General features: G+C 44.3%; 1 protein-coding gene across 2 annotated transcripts in view; it reads left to right on the top strand.

The window, feature by feature from the left end:
• The window catches only part of TTC7A (tetratricopeptide repeat domain 7A), a 351234-nt gene that overhangs the window by 271581 nt on the left and 60589 nt on the right, over positions 1–19064 (top strand). For both annotated transcript variants that reach the window (XM_033938375.1, XM_033938376.1), the window contains 2 exons: positions 1467–1583; positions 6111–6208. In XM_033938375.1, the coding sequence (XP_033794266.1) occupies positions 1467–1583; positions 6111–6208 (215 nt within the window). The remainder of the gene's footprint in view (positions 1–1466; positions 1584–6110; positions 6209–19064) is intronic.

Raw genomic sequence — 19064 nt, 5'->3', positions numbered from 1 at the left:
ACCAAATTGCTCGTATATCAAAGCAAGTTTCCCCATAGGAAGTAAGGGAAACTGCTTTGATTGGTTCCACTTCCTCCCCCCTCCACGAGGCTACCGGCGCTGCTCCATTCTCCCCCCCCCCTTGAGGAATCCGACGCTGTTCCAAACCCCTCCCCGCGATCCAGCTTCCCCCCCCTGCGAACCAGCATCCCCCCCGCTCGCGTTGCCCCCCCTCCACCGCGATCCTACTTTCCCCCTCCCGAGCAGTCAGTGACACCCTTTACCCGACTTGGCACCAGTGCCGGTGCCCGAAGATCCTCCCTTTTCTGGCGGGGCTGGGCGGTGCGTCGGAGATCCTCCTTCTTCTGGGCTGGGCTGGACTGGCTTTGAGCATTTGCGCATGCTCAAAGCCTTCTGGTCTCGCTCTCTCCGAGATTGAGAGCGAGACCAGAAGGCTTTGAGCATGCGCAAATGCTCAAAGCCAGTCCAGCCCAGCCCAGAAGAAGGAGGATCTCCGACGCACCGCCCAGCCCCGCCAGAAAAGGGAGGATCTTCGGGCACCGGCACTGGTGCCAAGTCGGGTAAAGGGTGTCATTGACTGCTCGGGGGGGGAAAGTAGGATCGCGGTGGAGGGGGGGCAATGTGAGCGGGGGGGATGCCAGATCGCAGGGGGGGATGCCGGATCGCCGGGGGGGGGCGCTCGTACAGCGAGGCAAGCTCGGTTTACGAGGCACTAAGTTTGCAAATGTTTTGCTCGTCTTGCAAAACACTCGCAAACTGGTGCACTCTTAAACCGAGGTACCACTGTAGTAGATCGTTATACCTCTGGTTCACAACTGGTTTTAAAAAAAAAAACAACAACAAAAAACCCCCAAACATTGCAGTGTTTTGAATAATTTAGATATATATGATACATAGTGTGTCATTTATCTGGGTAGACTAACCTGGCTAAAAGCACACATGACTTTCCCAACATACATACTTTTAGCTGGATAAAGGCATTCTTGAGGGAGGGATAATCTTTTTCCTTTGAAAATTAACTGCTATGGACTTCTCTTTTTAAAAAAAAGCTTGGTTATTTCCTGAAAGAGAAGTCCATAGGCCATTACTGAGATGGCTTTGGGAAATCCACTGCTTATTCCTAGGATAAGCAGGATAAATCTGTTTTACTACTTGGGATCTAGCTAGACCTGGGTTGGCCACTATTGGAAACAGGATACTGAGCTTAATGGACCTTTGGTCTGTCCCAGTATGGCAATTCTTATGTTCACACTTTTCCTTGTGAGGAAGGAGATAGAGCAGTTGTTAGTTCCCCAGTCTTATTGCAGGCAAGTCATGCAGTTAGCCCATAGTAACCTGGGGAAGGAGAAAGCCCAAGAACAGATTTGGCAAGTCATTGGGCTACTGAAACTTGTCCTTTGTGAGAGTCCGGAAATTCTGTTTGTACACAGCTAGAACAAAGTTTATTTTTCCTTTTTGTTTTCCAGCTTACTGTTCACCAAAGTGAAGCTGGAGTGGATACACAAAGGACCCGAGGAGGCACTAATAACCTGCAGACATATGTTAAATTTATGGCAGACCTTGTTTAACATTTCACAGTTTAGGTAGGTGGCTTTGTTTTAATTTTGTGCCTGCAACAGAAGGTTATGGCTAACATGTACCACGGGTAATGTAAATCAATTTATAATCAAATGATAATGTTTCAAGTTTATTATGACTTGATATATCGCTTTTCATTTCTAAAGTGGTTTTCAACATTACATATCTTTAAAAATTAAAAACAACAAAATTGTGGGACTTACAAATGCAAATACATAGATGAACAAATCTCATGAACAGCTACAACACACAGAAAGAGGACAAAGGCAGGGCTACATTGCTAAAATAAAAAGGTGGTAGGGAAGGGCAAGCTGCAAAGTTAAGTTCAAGTTCAAGGTCTAGGTCTCAGATACTTCTTTAAGTGTCCTAGTCTCATATCATCTCCATGTGATGTCTCATTCTTTAAAATGATTTACATAAGAACATAAAAGTTGCCTCCGCTGGGTCAGACCATAGGTCCATCACGCCCAGCAGTCCGCTCCCCCGGCGGCCCATCAGGTCCATGACCTGTAAGGTGATCCTTTGCCTAAAACCTTTCAATCCCCTTTATCCCTCTATCTATGCCCTTACATAATCCCATCTATACCTCAATCCCCGCATCCATCAGGAATTTATCCAATCCTTCTTTGAAACCCCGTAATGTACTCTGTCCTATCACATCCTCCGGAAGCGCATTCCAGAGGTCCACCACCCTCTGAGTGAAAAAGAACTTCCTAGCATTGGTTCTAAACCTGTCCCCTTTCAATTTCTCCAAGTGGCTAAGTGTGTCATAATTATCCCATTTGTACTCGTACAGTCAGTGGCGTAGTGAGGGCGAGAGGCACCTGGGGGGGGGGGTGGCGCCCCTCCTCCACCCTCTTCTCCGTCCCCCACGCACATGCCCCTTCCCTACCCCCGGACCTCTTTAATGTTCCAGGCGCAAGCAGCAACTCCAACCTATTGCTTGACAACAGTGTCAGCTCTTCCGCTGGCATAGGTCCAGAAAGTGACATCAGAGGAAGAGCCGATGCTGGTGTGAGCATAAGTCGGGGTTTCTTCTCGCGCTTCTAACGTTAAAGAGGTACGGGGAGGGAAGGAGCCTGTGTGCGCTGTAGTGGGGGGGGGAGGCAGGTAAAGAGCAGGGGAAGGGGCGTAGAGGAGGACAGGTGCCGGCGCCCCCACCAAGACAGCGCCCGGGGCGGTCCACCCCCCCTTTACTAAACCTTACAGTACTACAACCCACAATGCCTTAATGCTACAGTGCAAATGCAACTGATAAAGAGATAAATAAGGTAGCTTAGGGGCACAATAATTTAATAATCTCATTTTAAATTACTGCAGGTTCTGATTGCTTAAAAATATTAGCTATGCCTATTGGAGTAATAGTTAATTGAGTTACCAGCAGTCTTAACACACACACTCCTTTTCGTTCATCAATATGGACATTAAAATTGAGGGTGTTAACCAGATGCCTTTGTTGTCTTGTTTTTGAATAGTAACATAACATAGTAGATGACGGCAGATAAAGACCCGAATGGTCCATCCAGTCTGCCCAACCTTACCCACTCTTTAAATTACTGATTTAATTTAAATTTTCCTTCTTCGCTAGTGCCTGGCCAGAACCCAAAGCTCTGCCAGGTACTGTGCTTAGGTTCCATCTTCTGAAGTCTCCATCAAAGCTCACTCCAGCCCATCTAAACCATCCCAGCCATTGAAGCCCTCCCCAGCCCGTCCTCAACCAAATGGCCATATACGGACATGTTTGCTAATTTTACACTGTTGCATTAAGCTACAAATAAGAGTGAACATGAACTATTACATTTTATGCTAGTACAGTGGAACCTTGGTTTACGAGCATAATTCGTTCCAGAAGCATGCTCGTAAATCAAGTTACTCGTATATCAAAGCGAGTTTCCCCATAGGAATGAATGGAAACTCGCTTTGATTCGTTCTACCTCCTCCTCCCCCCCCTCCCCGAGGCTACCGGCGCTGCTCCATCACCCCCTCTCCCCCGCTCTAACCGGCATCGCACCCCCCCCAAATGCCCCCCCCCTGCGAGAACCGCATCGCACCCCCGTGCTGAAAGCGGCATCCACCCGCCCTTCCTCCCAAACATGCTCCTTACCCCATCTGCCGGTTTTGCTCATCTTGCAAAACACTCGCAAACTGGGTTACCAGCACATTGGTGACGGTACAAAAAAAAGTGTGGGAACCCATTTGGACCACACAGAGCTAGAAGCTGGATCATAAACTATTAGATTGTGCCAAGAAGCCGCTTAATGGAGATGATATCAGACTCGGACACTTAAAGAAGTCACTTCTTTCCCGATGACAGGGAGGGGGACGGGGCAGGGACTGTTGATTTCTCTTTATCTTTTTTTAGGTCAGGTTCTGTTGTTTTCTTTTTCCTTGTTCGTTTTGTTGTTTTTAATGAAAAATTTAAAGAAGAAAAAAAAAGCACTACAGCAAAGTTATTAATGAGATGCAGAATGCTTAATATTTTGGAGTAACTTTATGTACTCTGTAAAGTCTGTCTTAAATACAGAAAAGGAATTTTAAAATATTGCATGATCATGTGGGAAAAGTGTACATAGTGTGTGCCTATGTGATCTGAATGTAAGCATTCTGGGGTCATAGTTTGGGTGGAGGTACAATATACTTGCATATTTATCAATTACACAGGTACACTCATAGAGTACATGCACACATTTACATCAGCTTCAGAGCAGGTCTAAATGTGTACACCAGCATTTGCATGGTACAGAGGCTGGCTCTGGGTGCCTAGTTTAAAAAGCACAAAGCTGCTTTTATTGCTTTTATAAAATAATCACCTTATTAGGCCTTACATAGATGTCCTGTTATGAAATCAGACCTTCCAGTCCCTGTAAGGTAGGATTATAAGGCTATCCTTTTTCTCTGTTATATCAGGCCTGAACCCCTCTGCTATCCTCTTATGAGGGAAAGCCCCCCCCCCTTTTTCCTGCTTTCGTTGGGCTGAACCCTTTTACCCTTCCACTCTCCTTTTTGTGTCCAACTGTTTGCACCCTCCACACACCCTCAGTTAATTTCCAGGCCCATAATCTGCCCTCTCACCCGCAAAGACATCATATTTTAAATATTAAGCTTTGTGGATGTGCATGTATACACACAAATAAAGATGGCAATTTCTAAAAGTCATTTATACAGGTAAATAGTCTGTTTGAAAATTGTCCACTCTTCCCACAGGTAAAGGGACTCCTTGATGGATCTTTGAGTTGGTGCAGGTGTCAGAATGAATAATTTTGCACTGACCACAGCTGGTCCTACTGAACTGTACATTTCAAGATGTCTGAACGGAATCCTGCAGAGAACAACCTGCTCCATGTTCTCTTAGGCTTCCATGACTGGCAACATGATTGTTGCAGTTTTCTGGGTTTCGCCAGGTCTGCGTAAGTAGAACCGATGTTTCAGTCATCATGCCTCTGTCACCTTAAGCCCCAGTCAATCAGGTTTGAGGACGCTCTACATATAAAGACAAACTGCAGACCTCACAACACACCCTGAAGAAAGCCATAGCATGATGGCTGAAACGTTGTCTCTAACCACCTAGATGCAACGAGACCTGGAAAACTGCAACAATCAACCTGCTCCGTATTTTTAATTTCTCTATGGAAGTCTCTGCAGTGTTTTGAAGAGGTTCTGAGGCACAGCTGTCCCCAAGTGACTGTCACAAGTAAAGAAGAGAAATAAGTTAATGTGCTTATTTCTAACTTCTGTTTACTGTGCATTGAATAGCTTATTCATCTGTCAGTAGTTCAAATGAGAATTCTGTAGAATTTTTAAAAGTACATATGCTGCAAAGACCTATACAAATCTCACTTATGCAGGTATTGCAAACTGGCTACTGGAGATATAATGTGTAACATTTCAGCCCAGTGTGCATTTCCTTGGTTTTCTTCCTGGTCTCCAGAGTCATCCTAGTCTTAAGCCTACACAGCCTACCAAACTATGCTCAGAGAGTTGAGCAGGTCACCCTACAACAGGTGACAAAGGTCTCTCCTAATTGTTTCAACACCAGTGCCTTGCTAGGCAGCAGCAGAAGCAGTAATACATGACACACATATGACAAGTTGCAATTGAATGCATCTGTGGATGGCAAATCTTTAAAAGACTAGTTGCACTAATCCCACATGAACAGTTTGGCTTTCTCAGAACACAAAAATCTCCATTATTTCACAGCTTGTCGAAGATTCCTTACTGTTGGATACCTTCTGATGTTTCTGGATTAACTTGAACTGAAAGCATGCACGCTTCAGCAGGTTTTAAGCCCATCAATTTTATATAAAAGGTCTGCAACCAGATCCCTCCTCGATTCTTTTTGTTCAATAAATAAATGGAGAGGGGGAGCTTCTTCAAGGGCTTTCAGCAATTGAACACTGTCTACAGAGGCTCAGTTATCAGGTTTAATGTCAAATTGATTGAGTTACTGAGTACCCTGTAATACCCTTCTGGTTGTAGTAAATGTCCATTTCTAGTAATCTATTAGCCTAATAGAGTGCTTTTTTTTCTTACAGTGAGTCTGGAAAGGAAAGCAGTGTAGCAGAAGGTCCCTTGACCAAAAAGCACAGTGGAATTCACTTGGCTCTCCCAGATGTTCATGATCCCGAGAACGGTGAGAGCCTAATTATTTCTACTATCTTTCACAAATGCCTCCTTTCCTCAGTGATACGACAACAAAACATCTTATGAAACGGTAAAAAGATCCTATCAGGTCTCAGAAAACTGACCCTCAAACAGCTGGTGGAAAAATGATCTTGCTTCTGCTTTAGTTACGGTCTTTTCTGAAATGTCTGTAAATGCTCTGTAGACACCTGCCCAACTGTGGATGGAATTACAGAATAAACTGTGAACGAATTATTGCATCAGCTGTTAAAAAAAAAAAAATTATTTATTTATTCAATTTTCTATACCGTTCTCCCAAGGGAGCTCAGAACGGTTTACATGAATTTATTCAGGTACTCAAAGCATTTTTCTCTGGCTGTCCTGGTGGGCTCACAATCTATCTAATGTCCCTGGGGCAATGGAGGGATTAAGTGACTTGCCCATGATCACAAGGAGCAACGTGGGTTTGAACCCACAACCTCAGGGTGCTGAGGCTGTAGCTTTAACCACTGCTCCACACTCTCCCTCATAGGTGGAGAGGGAGTTTTGAAAATAATTTTAATAAGCAAACACGGATGCTAAGTCAATAGTAGTTGGATACATTCTCTTCCCAGCTCTGCTTGTAAATGGCTTGTAAGAAAGACAGAAGCTGTTAGATCTTCCCGTACTTTAGTCTTCTGGGGTGTGGAAACAGGGTGGAAAGGGCTGGGAGCCCCCCCCCATACTATTTTAATGTGAAAATGAAAGGGAGGAGGGACTATTATCTCTCCCCATTCAACTTTTACTTCAGTGAGGGAGGTGGGGGTATCTTGCCAGCCAAATATAGTCCCACCACTATGGCCCCTTTTATCAAGCTGCAGTAGAACATTTTAGTGCGGGCCGGTGAGGTAACTGCTCGGATGCTCATTCAGTTCCTAAAACACTACCACACCTTGATAAAAGGGGGCCAAACTTACTCACTCACCAGCATTTCTTGACAAATATCTCATCTCTTATGTTTCACCTCGAGCCCTTTGATCTATAAGTCAGAATTTATTTATTCCTTCCATAAGGGAACTATTTTACGATACTACACACAATACTATATTCTCTGTTAGAGCTCCCACCCTTTGGAACCCACCCCCACTGGATATCCGACTTGAAGGATCTCTGGACAAATTTAAGACGACGCTAAAAACTTTCTTATTTAAGGATGCATTCCTAACATGAAAATGAGCGATATATCTAGCCTACATACTAAGCGCCATTTATAAATAGCAACCGCTTTAAAGAAGCGTTATCCCCCTCCCCTTTGTTTTTCTCTTTGCACCTCGTACCTCCTTTTTTTATTTACTTTACTTTTACCTAACCCCTGACCCTAATGTTTCTCTTTGTTTATGTCTTGTCTATTGAACTTTTTTAAATTTCAATTTTAAATTTTTAGTATTGTAAACCATCTAGGTACAAGTTGATAGACGGTATATCACGTACACAATAAACTTGGAAACTTAGATTTGACAGCTAGTGCTAAAAATCAGTGCTTGCTACTTCTCTTCCCCCTAGCCTATGACTAAAATATGTCAACCAGCGCAGGGAATTTTCAAAGACTCTGATTTAACTGGCTCACTCTTTACTGTTTCGCCTAGATCCCTTTGACTATTTCCCCCTAGTGTATATTTACAGAGTCTGTTCCTACACTTCTCATTAGGGAGTCTGATTTCATCATGACATTTGTTTTCCTCTCTACTGAATTCTGTCTCTTAGATTGAGGGTATTTGGAAACGGATTCCTCTATAAATGGCCCCTGTGGGGGTATGCAAAAGAAAGGAAGAGTGTAATCTTTTTTTCATCTCTGAAGTGAGCACCAGACAAAAAATGTGTTAAATAACACTTAGCGTGACGCTTTTCTCCAGCTTTAGTACAGTGGGGGTGTAATCTGGTATTGTCAGTCTTGTGTGGAAGAGACAGTTGTACAAAAATTGTACTTTTTTGGAAATGTAAAGAGTATTATTTCTATAAGGAGGCAGCCGGAAGTCTCGGGCAAAATGGTGTGAGATCCCTTCTGCCTCTCCATTTCCCACTTTATTCTGTGGACAGTTTTCACTAGGTAGCTTAGTTATAAAAGATTAGATTCAGGAAATGGCACCCAAATTTGGATATCCCCAAAAATTCACATTGACCTCTATTCTACAAGCAGCGCTGGGATCTGTGCCACACTTTGGTTGTGAGAATTAGAGAATGACACGGGGAAAAAATCTGTCCCCGTCACCGCCCCGTCACCGGCCCACCATCCTCTGCATCGCCCTGTCACCGCCGTTCCCTTCACCGCCCCGCCACCGTCACCGCCATCCCTTTCACCGCCCCGTCACCGCCACTGCCATCCCATTCACCGCCCCGTCACCGTCCCCACTGCATCCATATAAGCCTTAGTACTGTAATATTTAGCTTATTCCTTTCTTATAAATCAAAGTTCCTACTGCTGAACTAGAGAAAGAGATGTTCAGCTGGCAGGGCTTTGTTTATAAATTTTTATCAACACAACTAATATACTATTTTATCCTAAAGCAAAAAATAAATAAATAAATATAATTTTTTTTTCTACCTTTCTGCTTTCCACATCTTCTCATTGAATTCCTTCCATCCACTGTGTGTCTTCTCTTTGCGTCTTCCATTTGCTGTTACTGTGCCTCTCCCTTAAACCCCCCCCCCCAATTGGTCTAGCACCCATCTTCTTCCCTCCGCTCCCGCATAGTCTGGCATCTGTCTTCTTCCCACTCTGTCTTCCACATTTCCCTTGGGGGTCTGTTCCTCTCCACCCTCCTTCAATGTCTGTTCTATTCCTTTCCACCACCACCCTTCCCTCCCTCCTTTACCATCTGTTCCTTTCTACTACCCTTCAGCTCCTCTCGCGTGGCCTATCTACCTTCCTTCCTCTTATTTTCATGGCACGTTACAATGTAATTTGTGCAAGCCACTGGAGCCTGCAAGCTCGGTCCCTGTCCCATCCCCACAAACCATCTCGCTTCTGTGCTCCTATTTTCTCCATTTCTAATATCTCCCCTATGTATCTGTCATTGCCCCCCCTGTATCCATATACCATCCCCATGGCATGTCCCCTTTATGTCTCTGTCCCTATGCCCCATGCACATAATTTCCCCTCTTTCTGTTACCTTCCTGTGTCCAGATTTCCCCTATCTTCCTCTTCCATACCAGTGTGTCTCTTCTTTTCAACCCCATCTAGCTTTTTTCCCTCTTTCTCCCCCCCCTGCTTCTAGCATCTGGCTCACCTGCCAGTCCTTCCCTTTCTTTCCTGCTGTGGGTTTTTCTTTTCGACTTCATCCCCTTGGCCCAGAATCCTTTTCCCTTTCACTCCCTCCTTCCAATTTGAGCCAGGAACACTAGCGATCGCACGGTCCCCGCAGCCACTACCTGCCTGCCCAATCGATCCTAGTGTTTAGCCAGCTCTCTCCCTTCTCCTCACCTTAGTTTATAGGTTTTCTTTTTCGGCGACCTGCACGCTTTCCCAAAGAGTCGCGCATGCGCGGCTGCTCAGTGTTCAATCTTCTGCTCTGCTGCAACTTCCTGTTTCCGGTTGCGTCAGAGCAGAAGATGAAACTGAGCAGCAGCGGGTGCGCGGCTCTCTGATAGCGTGCGGGTCGCCGAAAAAGAAAATCTACAAACTAAGGTGAGGAGAAGGGAGAGAGCTGGCTAAACACTAGAATCGATTGGGCAGGCGGGTGTGAGCTGCGGGGACCGCGCGATCCTTCATGCCTCACTGCGGGGACAAGACCATTCACCGCCCCGCGGGCGGTGAATGGCCTTGTCCCCGTCGCCGCAGCGACTGCTAGTTTTCTTCCCCGTTTTCGGCGGGTGACCCGCGGCTAAAATGCAGTGGCTGCGGGTAAACCTCCACCGTGTCATTCTCTAGTGAGAATGTACACCAACTGAAACCTAGTCTGAATCCTCACACAAATTAGGTGTGGATTAGAGATTGACACGGTGACAAAATTCATCACCGTCCCCGTCCCCGCAGATAACCGCAGGAAACCATCTTCATGTCATTCGTTAAGGAGAGAGGGAAGAATCAGAGTATAATTGGGCACAACCACCGACCCTCAAGCTTTGCTCTGAAGAATGCTGGTGTAAAAGGACCGAGGTTGAAATAGACACTAGAAAATGACATGGGATTATTTCCCACGGTTATCCGCGGGGACGGGAACGGTGATGAATTTTGTCACCGTGTCATTCTCTAGTGTGGATATCCTGATTCTTATAACACTGCGTGTATCTTTAGTGAATGCCCCTGATCTGTCCTTGCCCCTCACATGGCCATACCCCCTTTTCAGTTATGTGCTAAAAGATGTTACAAATCCAAATTATTGCCAATTAAGATGAATAATTGATTGTGAGCAACCAATTACTGACACTAATTGACTCGTTACTCAAACTGCACACACAAATTGGACACATGCTCAAATCTGCATGCACAAATGTAGGTGCCACTGTAACAGTATGAGCAGGGTTTGGGGTTGGCCCTGTGCATGAACACAAGCACAAAAGGTAAAAGAAATCTCTTTATTTTGTTTTCTATCCCATCTTCCCTAAAGAGCTCAGGACGGGTTACAGGTTAACATACATAATATACAGTTAACAGGTTACAATTTGCCATAGTTAACAGTACAAGGTGGGTTTTTTTTCTGGTACAAGTTTTTATCTTAACTCAAAAGGAAAATTATGCACCCTGTTACTTCACAGGGCCAGGTATACAAGGAACTGTCTTGGTTCAAGAGTCCTGAAGTGGGCCTGAGGCTGACAGGACCCTAGACATTGACCATGACTTGTGATTCCCATGCCCCAAACACAGTCTTGTAACAGTCTTCCTTCAGCCAGGTACAAGGTCTGGTCCTAGCCAAGCCTAAGAGCCAGGCTCCCAGCAAGAAAATAACTGGCTTACCTCAGCCAAGCAGAACATCTATCGGTTGTAGTTAAGGAGAATGCTGGGCCCCTTTTTCCCCCTGGTCCTCTTTAACCTATCTTTGACCCTGCCTCTTATACATCCTGGTAGCTGCTTCCCTGACTCCTCCTTCCCATGTCACTTCCCCCTAAAGAGGAGCTCCCTATGTTAAGGTGGCTCTGACATTGTGAGAGAGTATCCAGCAGGGGGAGTGGTAGGGTCCTTTAGACTGCCTCATATACCTTCTCCCTCGTCTCAGCCATGCCCGGTTGAGCAACCTGCAATGTCAGGGTCCACTTCCTGCGACAAAAAGTCAGCATCTGCATTCTCTCGGCCTTCCTGATGTCAAACCTCAAAACTGAAGGCTTGAAGGTGAAGGAACCACTTCATGATACAGGCATTTGATTGCTTGTGCCAAGCCATCCACTGAAGGGGAGCTCTATCTGAGCCTTCTCCAAGCAGAGTTTGACTGCTTCTCTAGCCTTTTTCAGTCTCTCCTGCATGCATGGTGAGTATGTACTCAGCCAAATTCCTCCCTCAACTTGGTTCTTCCTCCCAGGCTTCTCAAACAACATCCAGGATTCATCTTGGCCTCCACCCACACAACAATTAAAATGGAGAAAACCCTGTCAAGCTCTGGGGTACTTTGTGAATGGCAAACAGTACATAAGGAAGGAGAGAATCCTAATTTCTTTTTTTAAAATATGTTTTTATTGAAAATGACAGATGGTCCAAACAAGAAATCACATCTTCTGTCATAAGTTTTCTTAGCATTTGCTTAAGAGTTTTATTAAAATGCTCTACCAGGCCATCCGTCTGTGGGTGATAAACGGATATCCAAAAAGTCTTCACCTTTAGCAGGCGTACACCTGTTTCATAACCCTGGACATAAAGGTGGTCCTTGGTTTGCCAGTATTTCCATAGGGATTCATGTCCTGGAGAATACATCCCACAAAGCCATGAGCTCCATAGTGACCTTCATGTTGCGCAGAGCAATAGCCTCTGGATATCTAGTGGTGTAGTTGCCGCATGTGGTGTGCTCCAGAGATCCCACACAGTGTATAGCCACTCTATCAAAAGGGGTGTCAGCCAGGGGCATAGGCACAAGAGGAGTGGACCCCTTGTAGGACTACCCGGTTGGCAAGTCGGGCAAGATTGATAGAATAATTGTATTTGCTTGTATATGCGTGGTCAGAAAAATTGGGCCAAAATCTGTTCTTGGGTTTTCTCTTTCCCTAAGTGACCTTCTGGCAAGTGACTATGTGCTAACTGCATGACTTGCCTGCAATATGACTGGGGAACTAACAACTGCTCTATCTCCTTCCTCACAAGGAAAAGTGTGAACTTAAGAATTGCCATACTGGTTTGCATACTCAGTGGCTCAACCAGAATCTTCATATTTTCATAATCTGATTTTCATTCCTTCAAATTTTCAGTACATTATTAATCTTGTTTAATCATTTCATAATTCCATAGCAATTTTAATTTTGTGCAAAATCTATGCAAAATCTATTAATTATACACCATTTAGTATTGGGTGGGGGGAGGGTTTCAAATATATGATCTTATAATGAATAAGAGGGATTTGAGGGAGGGTGGGGTGAGGGTTTCATTTCTACTTATAAGTTATAATGATAAGATGTTCAAGTGCTCAGACTAATTGTGTTTATTATGATTATTTGTACACTTGATGAAAGTTTTAAAATGAATAAAGAATTATAAAAAAAAAAAAAAAAGAATTGCCATACTGGGACAGACCAAAAGTCCATTAAGTTCAGTATCCTGTTTCCAGTAGTGGCCAACTCAGGTCTAGCTAGATCCCAAGTAGTAAAACATAGTTTATGTTGCTTATCCTAGGAATAAGCAGTGGATTTCCCTAAGCCATCTCAATAATGGCCTATGAACTTCTTTTTCAGGAAATTATCCAAGCCTTTTTTAAAAGAGAAGTCTATAGACCATTATTGATATGACTTGGGGAAATCCACTGCTTTTTCCTAGGATAAGCAGCATAAAAAATGTTTTACTATTTGGGATCTAGCTAGGTACTTGGGACCTGGGTTGGCCACTGTTGGCATCACTATGCCAATTAACACCAATTAAAACAATTAAGTTAGGCGGCAGTAGGGCACCTACCTCTACCTAATTTGGGCCTAAATGCCCCTAACTTGTATAATCAAGTTAGGCACCTAACTTTCAATTAACTGCACTTAGTGCCAATTAAGAAGTGTTGAGTGCAAATTATCGGCATCAATTTAGCCTATTATTCAAGTTAGACACCTGCATTGGTACCAGTGTTCCCGCTAAGCTGCGTTGGCCTGCGCTCGCGCACAAAATATTACATCGCAGCGCAAAGTTTCTCTTCACAGCGCACACACGCGTCGGTAAGGTAAGGGGACGCATTGGGGGGATTGCACTTCCCCACAATTGCCATGCTTCGGTTCCTCTTCTTCCTTCCTTCCTCCCCCCCCCCCCCGCGGGACCCTGCGGCACCATCAACTCTTACTCCCTCTAATGTCGGCCCTGCAGCTCCAGACTTCCTCGCACCTTCTCCCCTCCCCCTTTGGATCGCTATTATTTTAAATGTTATAGCCGCGGAGCTGTATCCATCAGTGGAGATGTCTAACCTCGGCCTGCCCCGGAACTCTTACTGCAACAGTGACTTCCTGTTCCTGCCTAGACGGGCGTCTGCTGCAGTAAGAGTTCCGGGGCAGGCCGAGGTTAGACATCTCCACTGATGGATACAGCTCCGCGGCTATAACATTTAAAATAATAGCGATCCAAAGGGGGAGGGGAGAAGGTGCGAGGAAGTCTGGAGCTGCAGGGCCGACATTAGAGGGAGTAAGAGTTGATGGTGCCGCAGGGTCCCGCTGGGGGGGGGAGGAAGGAAGGAAGAAGAGGAACCGAAGCATGGCAATTGTGGGGAAGTGCAGAGCTGCAGGGAAGAGTGTTGCGGTACCCAGCTGGAGGGAGAAGGAAGATGAGGGAGGGAATTAAAGGAGATGCCAGGGCTTGGAGCGTAGGAGGAAGGTATGCCAGTCTAAGGGAAAAGGAAGGGGGAGATGTGAGAGCATGGAGGGGGAGCGAAAGATGGAAGAAAAGGAAAGGAGAGAGATGCCAGAGAATCAGGGAAGGGGAGATACCAGACTATGAGGAGAGGTGTGGGAGAGGGAAGGCGAGGAGAGAGATGCCAGACCAATGGGGTGAAAGGAGAGATGGAAGGGGGAGGCATACAGTTTCTGGAAGGGGCATAGAAGGAGAGAAGATGCCATATAGGGGAAGAGAGACGGCAGACAGTGGATGGAAGGAAGAGAGTTACAAGAAGATGAGGAAAGGAGAAACCACAGAAGACAAAGGTAGAAAAAAATTTCTATTTATTTATTGCTTTAGGAGACATGTGTCACTGTTTCTGTGAAGCATTGTATGCAGAGTCCAGCTTCTTGCTGGTTCAATTTAACCTTTGTCTATGTATTTTTATTTTATCCCCCCTTTTACAAAACTGTGAAGCGTTTTTAGCACCAGCCTTGGTGGTAGCAGCTCTGATGCTCAGAATTTTATGAGCATCAGAGCTGTTACCTCCGTAGCTAAAATCCACACTACAGTTTTGTAAAAGAGGGAGGGGTTAGTTTGTGATTACATATTCCTTACTAGGCGAAGGTGTTTTCTGTGTTCTGTGTGTTCGAAAGACATGGTTTTCTGTTAGGATTGACGGTGTAGGATTGATCTGTGCTGGTCTGGCTTGTTTAGTTTTACAATGGGTGTATTGATGTACTGCTCACTGCAATATGTAAGATGCTGCCTTTTCCTAGGTACTCATGTGTGACGTGTGGTTTGTTACTAAAAATCATGTTTTTCTTACAGATGGGGGGGGGGTGCCAAAAAATGATGGGCCCCGGATGTTACATATGCTAGGTACGCCACTGTATGTAAAGATACCAGAAAGCTGGCGTAGCAAAAACTTCTAAGTTTTGAGTATTTAACCCTCCCACAATCTCACGGGCACTCGTTTCAAGTTTATTGAGATTTTGATTTAAACGCAATATCAAATATTTTCAATGCGTATAACAAAAATAAATTTGGGGAAATAAATAAAACCATTTGAAGTCAGTGTTCCCGCTAAGCTGCGCTGGCGCACAAAATATTACATCGCAGCGCACACGTTTCTCGTCACAGCGCACGATCGGAAGAGGCGTACGGCAGATGGCAGGGCGGCGAGAGGAGAATCGGGCGAGTTGGCTCATAACTTGCTGGCGCCCGATATTTTTGGCTCACGGTGAAAAAAGTTTGCTCACAACACCCGCCCGCTTAGAGGGAACACTGATTGGTACCTAACTGTAGTTGCACTTTATAGAATTTGGGGGTGATTGTCCAAGTGGACCTCTCTACACCTTGATCCTTGACTCCCCTACCTTTAAAAGTTGGAAGGTAAGAACTAGAGAGTGACGTGGGGACAAAGATTTGTCACAAATTTCAGGGAGAGAGTATGATTAATCACTATACAACACACACATACCCTATCAAGCAACCCAGAGGGATAACCCTTCAAAACACTCCACAATCCTACCCAGACACTGTCACACATTCAGATGAAAAGAAGTGGAGATAAAAAAAACCCTCAGGTAGGCTTCATTGGTAAAAAAAAAACAACAAAAACCCCAAATCTCTACTTCATTGAAAAAGAGGTGTCTTTCTTAGACCTTGCAGCTATACGCTGCACAAGTAATCTGGTATTGAGTGCTGCAATGTTAAAGGGAAGAGCCCTCCTAATGATGACGACAGTTACAAATCAAGTTCAAGTCCCAAATCATGCCAAAGTAAGAAACAGTCACTTAGCTTGCAACTTGGTGCTGTGCTGAAACTCCCAAGCTTCATCAGGTCGTATTCCAGTTCAGAGCACTGCAGGCATCGCTGTTTCAATGGTAGCTGCGTCAGGGGTCTGTCCTTACTGGTAACTACGATAAATAAAGTACACACAACAGCGTCCAAAACCAAGGACGTCCCTGTCTGGTGTGTAATGCCTGCAGTGCTCTGAACTTATGAAGCGTGGGAGTTTCAGCACATATGACATTAATAAGAATTTTAACCTTGCTCGGAGTAGACTATTGAATCTGTGATTACTCTAGTTACGTATGTTTCTTCTGTTCTTTGAATCTAAGGAGCTGACCTATGCTTTGAGGGAGGAGGGGAATTGGAAAATGATGGTTGCCATTTTGTTGTACAGAGGTGCATGGAAATGTCTTAATGCCTGTTCTCCCCACTCTTGTTCTGCTGTGTTGTTTTTCAATAAAAATATCTTTACAAAAAATAATAAGAATATTAACCTCACAAGTTGAATGCTCAAAATATAAATCAATAATCAAAAACACATTACATTAGTGATTTTTATTCCGCCATTACCTTGCGGTTCAAGGCGGATTACAGAAGAGGATTTCTGGACATGTCCAAAGGTGTTACAGAGTAGCGCGGGTTGCTTCAGAGGATTGAAATGTTTCATACAGTGTTAGTTAGTCTTCATGGATTTCATGAATAGCAAGGTTTTTATTTCTTTTCTGAAAGTTTTGTAATCTGAGGTCGCAATTAGTAGATTGGAGAGTTGGTGGTCTAGTTTTGCTGCCTGTGTGGCTAGAAGGCCATCATACAGTTTTTTCCATTTGATGTCTATGATTGGAGGGTATGTGAATGGTGTCTAGGTTCTCCTGTGTCTGGTTGTGGTAGTTTGGATTAGGCGGTTGTTCAAGTAGGCTAGGCTGTCACCATTTATGGATTTAAATAATAGACAGTAGAATTTAAATGGTATTCTTGCTTGAATTGGGAGCCAGTGTGAGTCGAGGTAAGCCTCGGTGATGTGGTCGTGTTTTCTTAGTAAATAGATTTGTCTCAGGGCTGTGTTTTGTACTGTTTGTAGTTGTTTTATTATTGTTACGGGGCAGGGGAGATAGAGGATGTTGCAGTAGTCAAAGAGACCTAGGACTAGGGACTAGACCATGAGCTGGAATTGTTTTCTGTTGAAGAATTTTCAAACTTGCCTTAGGTTTCTCATGACCACGAATGATTTCTGTATTGTTTTGTTGATTTGTGGTTGCATGGTGCAGCATTTGTCTATTGTCATTCCCAGAAGTTTTAGAGTGGGTTGAATGGGGTATGTGATTGAGTTTATTACTAGGTTTGTTATGGTTGAGGTTTTATTTTTTTTGAGAAGTATGAATTTTGTTTTGTCTGAGTTCAGTTTCAGTTTGTGATCTTTCATCCATGTTGCCACTGTTTCTACAGTTCTGTGTCTGTCATGGTGGGCATTGGCTGATCAAAAGGCAGGAGAATGATGATGTCATCTGCGTAGCTATAGGAGGTTAAGCATATTTTGTCTAGACAGGTGCCGAGAGATGTAATGTAGAGATTGAAGAATTTCTATGGTACTTTGTGTGTCTAAGTGCTTTGAAAATAAGCCTTAATATCATGTAAGCAAACTTATCTATAGTGGTACAAGTGACCTAGGTATACTGTGTACTACTGCAGTCAATTAGAATTATTTTGCCAAAATTCAACGAAGATATGTGTCCTGGCTTATCCAAATAACTTTATCCAGTGAGACAATACTGAATATTTGTCCTGCACAGATAAAAATTACCCACGATCAATAGCTTCAAGCCTACCTTAATTAACCCTGGTGGTCTAGTGGCCTCTGTGGGGGGTCAGGAAAGAACCCCACTTTTCAAGTCTCACGAGGCTGCCGCAGGAAGCCTCAGCAGCCATTTTGTAGAAGTGGCACAAGGCAGAGCAGTGGCAATGGGCAGGAAAGTGTTGGGTTTTGTCATGCCCCCATAGAGGCCCCTAGACCACCAGGGCTCATTAAGGTAGGTCCAGGGAGTGCCTACTGAAGTTTGGGGGGTGCAGCTAGCCTTTTATCCCCATTACCACAGGACTACTGTGATATCAGTCCCCATTCCTTCAGTACTACCACAAAATGGTCTATCATTACCATGGTATTTCTGGGTAATTGTAAAAAATGTTCCCCTTACTGTGCAACTCTTTAGTAGAAACAATGCCTCCAACACTAACCATTCTACACAACATCTGACCCCTGGTGGTGCTTATAAGATTTCAGCATTGGAGATAGTGGCAAGTTTCTCTCTCACCTCCTAACTTTAAAGGTGGGTGGATACAGAGGGATTTGGCTGGTGAAGACCACAGTGGAGGCTCTCTATGTGAGGGCCTGGGGTGACTGAGCCAGGACTTTCTTGATCATAGGTATCTGAGGAGGGGAGAGGGGACATTCCTAGTGAAGCAATCAGGGAGTATAAGACTCACTAGGCCACAAGTGCATTTTGGTGGTGCTGGATCAGGGATTCCAGCCTTTATATTTAAGGTCTCCTCTCCTGGCAAGTTCATTCACACATTGACAGGAAAAGAGACACCTACTTAAGATTCAGAAAAGAGTTGCATACTGAACAGCAGTTTGACTTATTATTTAACACAAGTTTTTGCCTTCAGCACTTCTGTTGTACTGCTAGCACTATCCAGACACAAAATAAGAAGCTCAGTGATACAGCAGCAAATACTCGATGAACCAAGTATTAACACCATAAATTGTAGAAATTGTTTGATATTGGTACACCTGACATAGCCACGTTTCACCCTCTGACTGACTTATGCTGCAATGCTGTGTGAGAAACGCAGTGAGAGAGTTTTGAATTCTTAATTGCTGGGGGGGGGGTTTATTACTGAAGTAACCTTGTTTTTGACACTGAGATTTGCTGTATAATTGTACCCCTGGCGCAGCCTGAAGGCAAAATGTGGCCCTGAGTATACCGATAAAAAAAAATCATTTCTACAATTTATGGTGGCAATACTTTGGTTTTTTTCGTGAGCAGACACAAAATAGAGACAATTGCTTATCTGTAGAGCTTGCAGTCTAGCTGAGACACACCTACAAAACTAA

This window comes from Geotrypetes seraphini, chromosome 3, assembly GCF_902459505.1.
Source record: "Geotrypetes seraphini chromosome 3, aGeoSer1.1, whole genome shotgun sequence".
NCBI classification, from domain to species: domain Eukaryota; kingdom Metazoa; phylum Chordata; class Amphibia; order Gymnophiona; family Dermophiidae; genus Geotrypetes; species Geotrypetes seraphini.
Note: the sequence above shows the minus strand (reverse complement) of the source record. Positions and strands in the feature narration are given on the sequence as shown.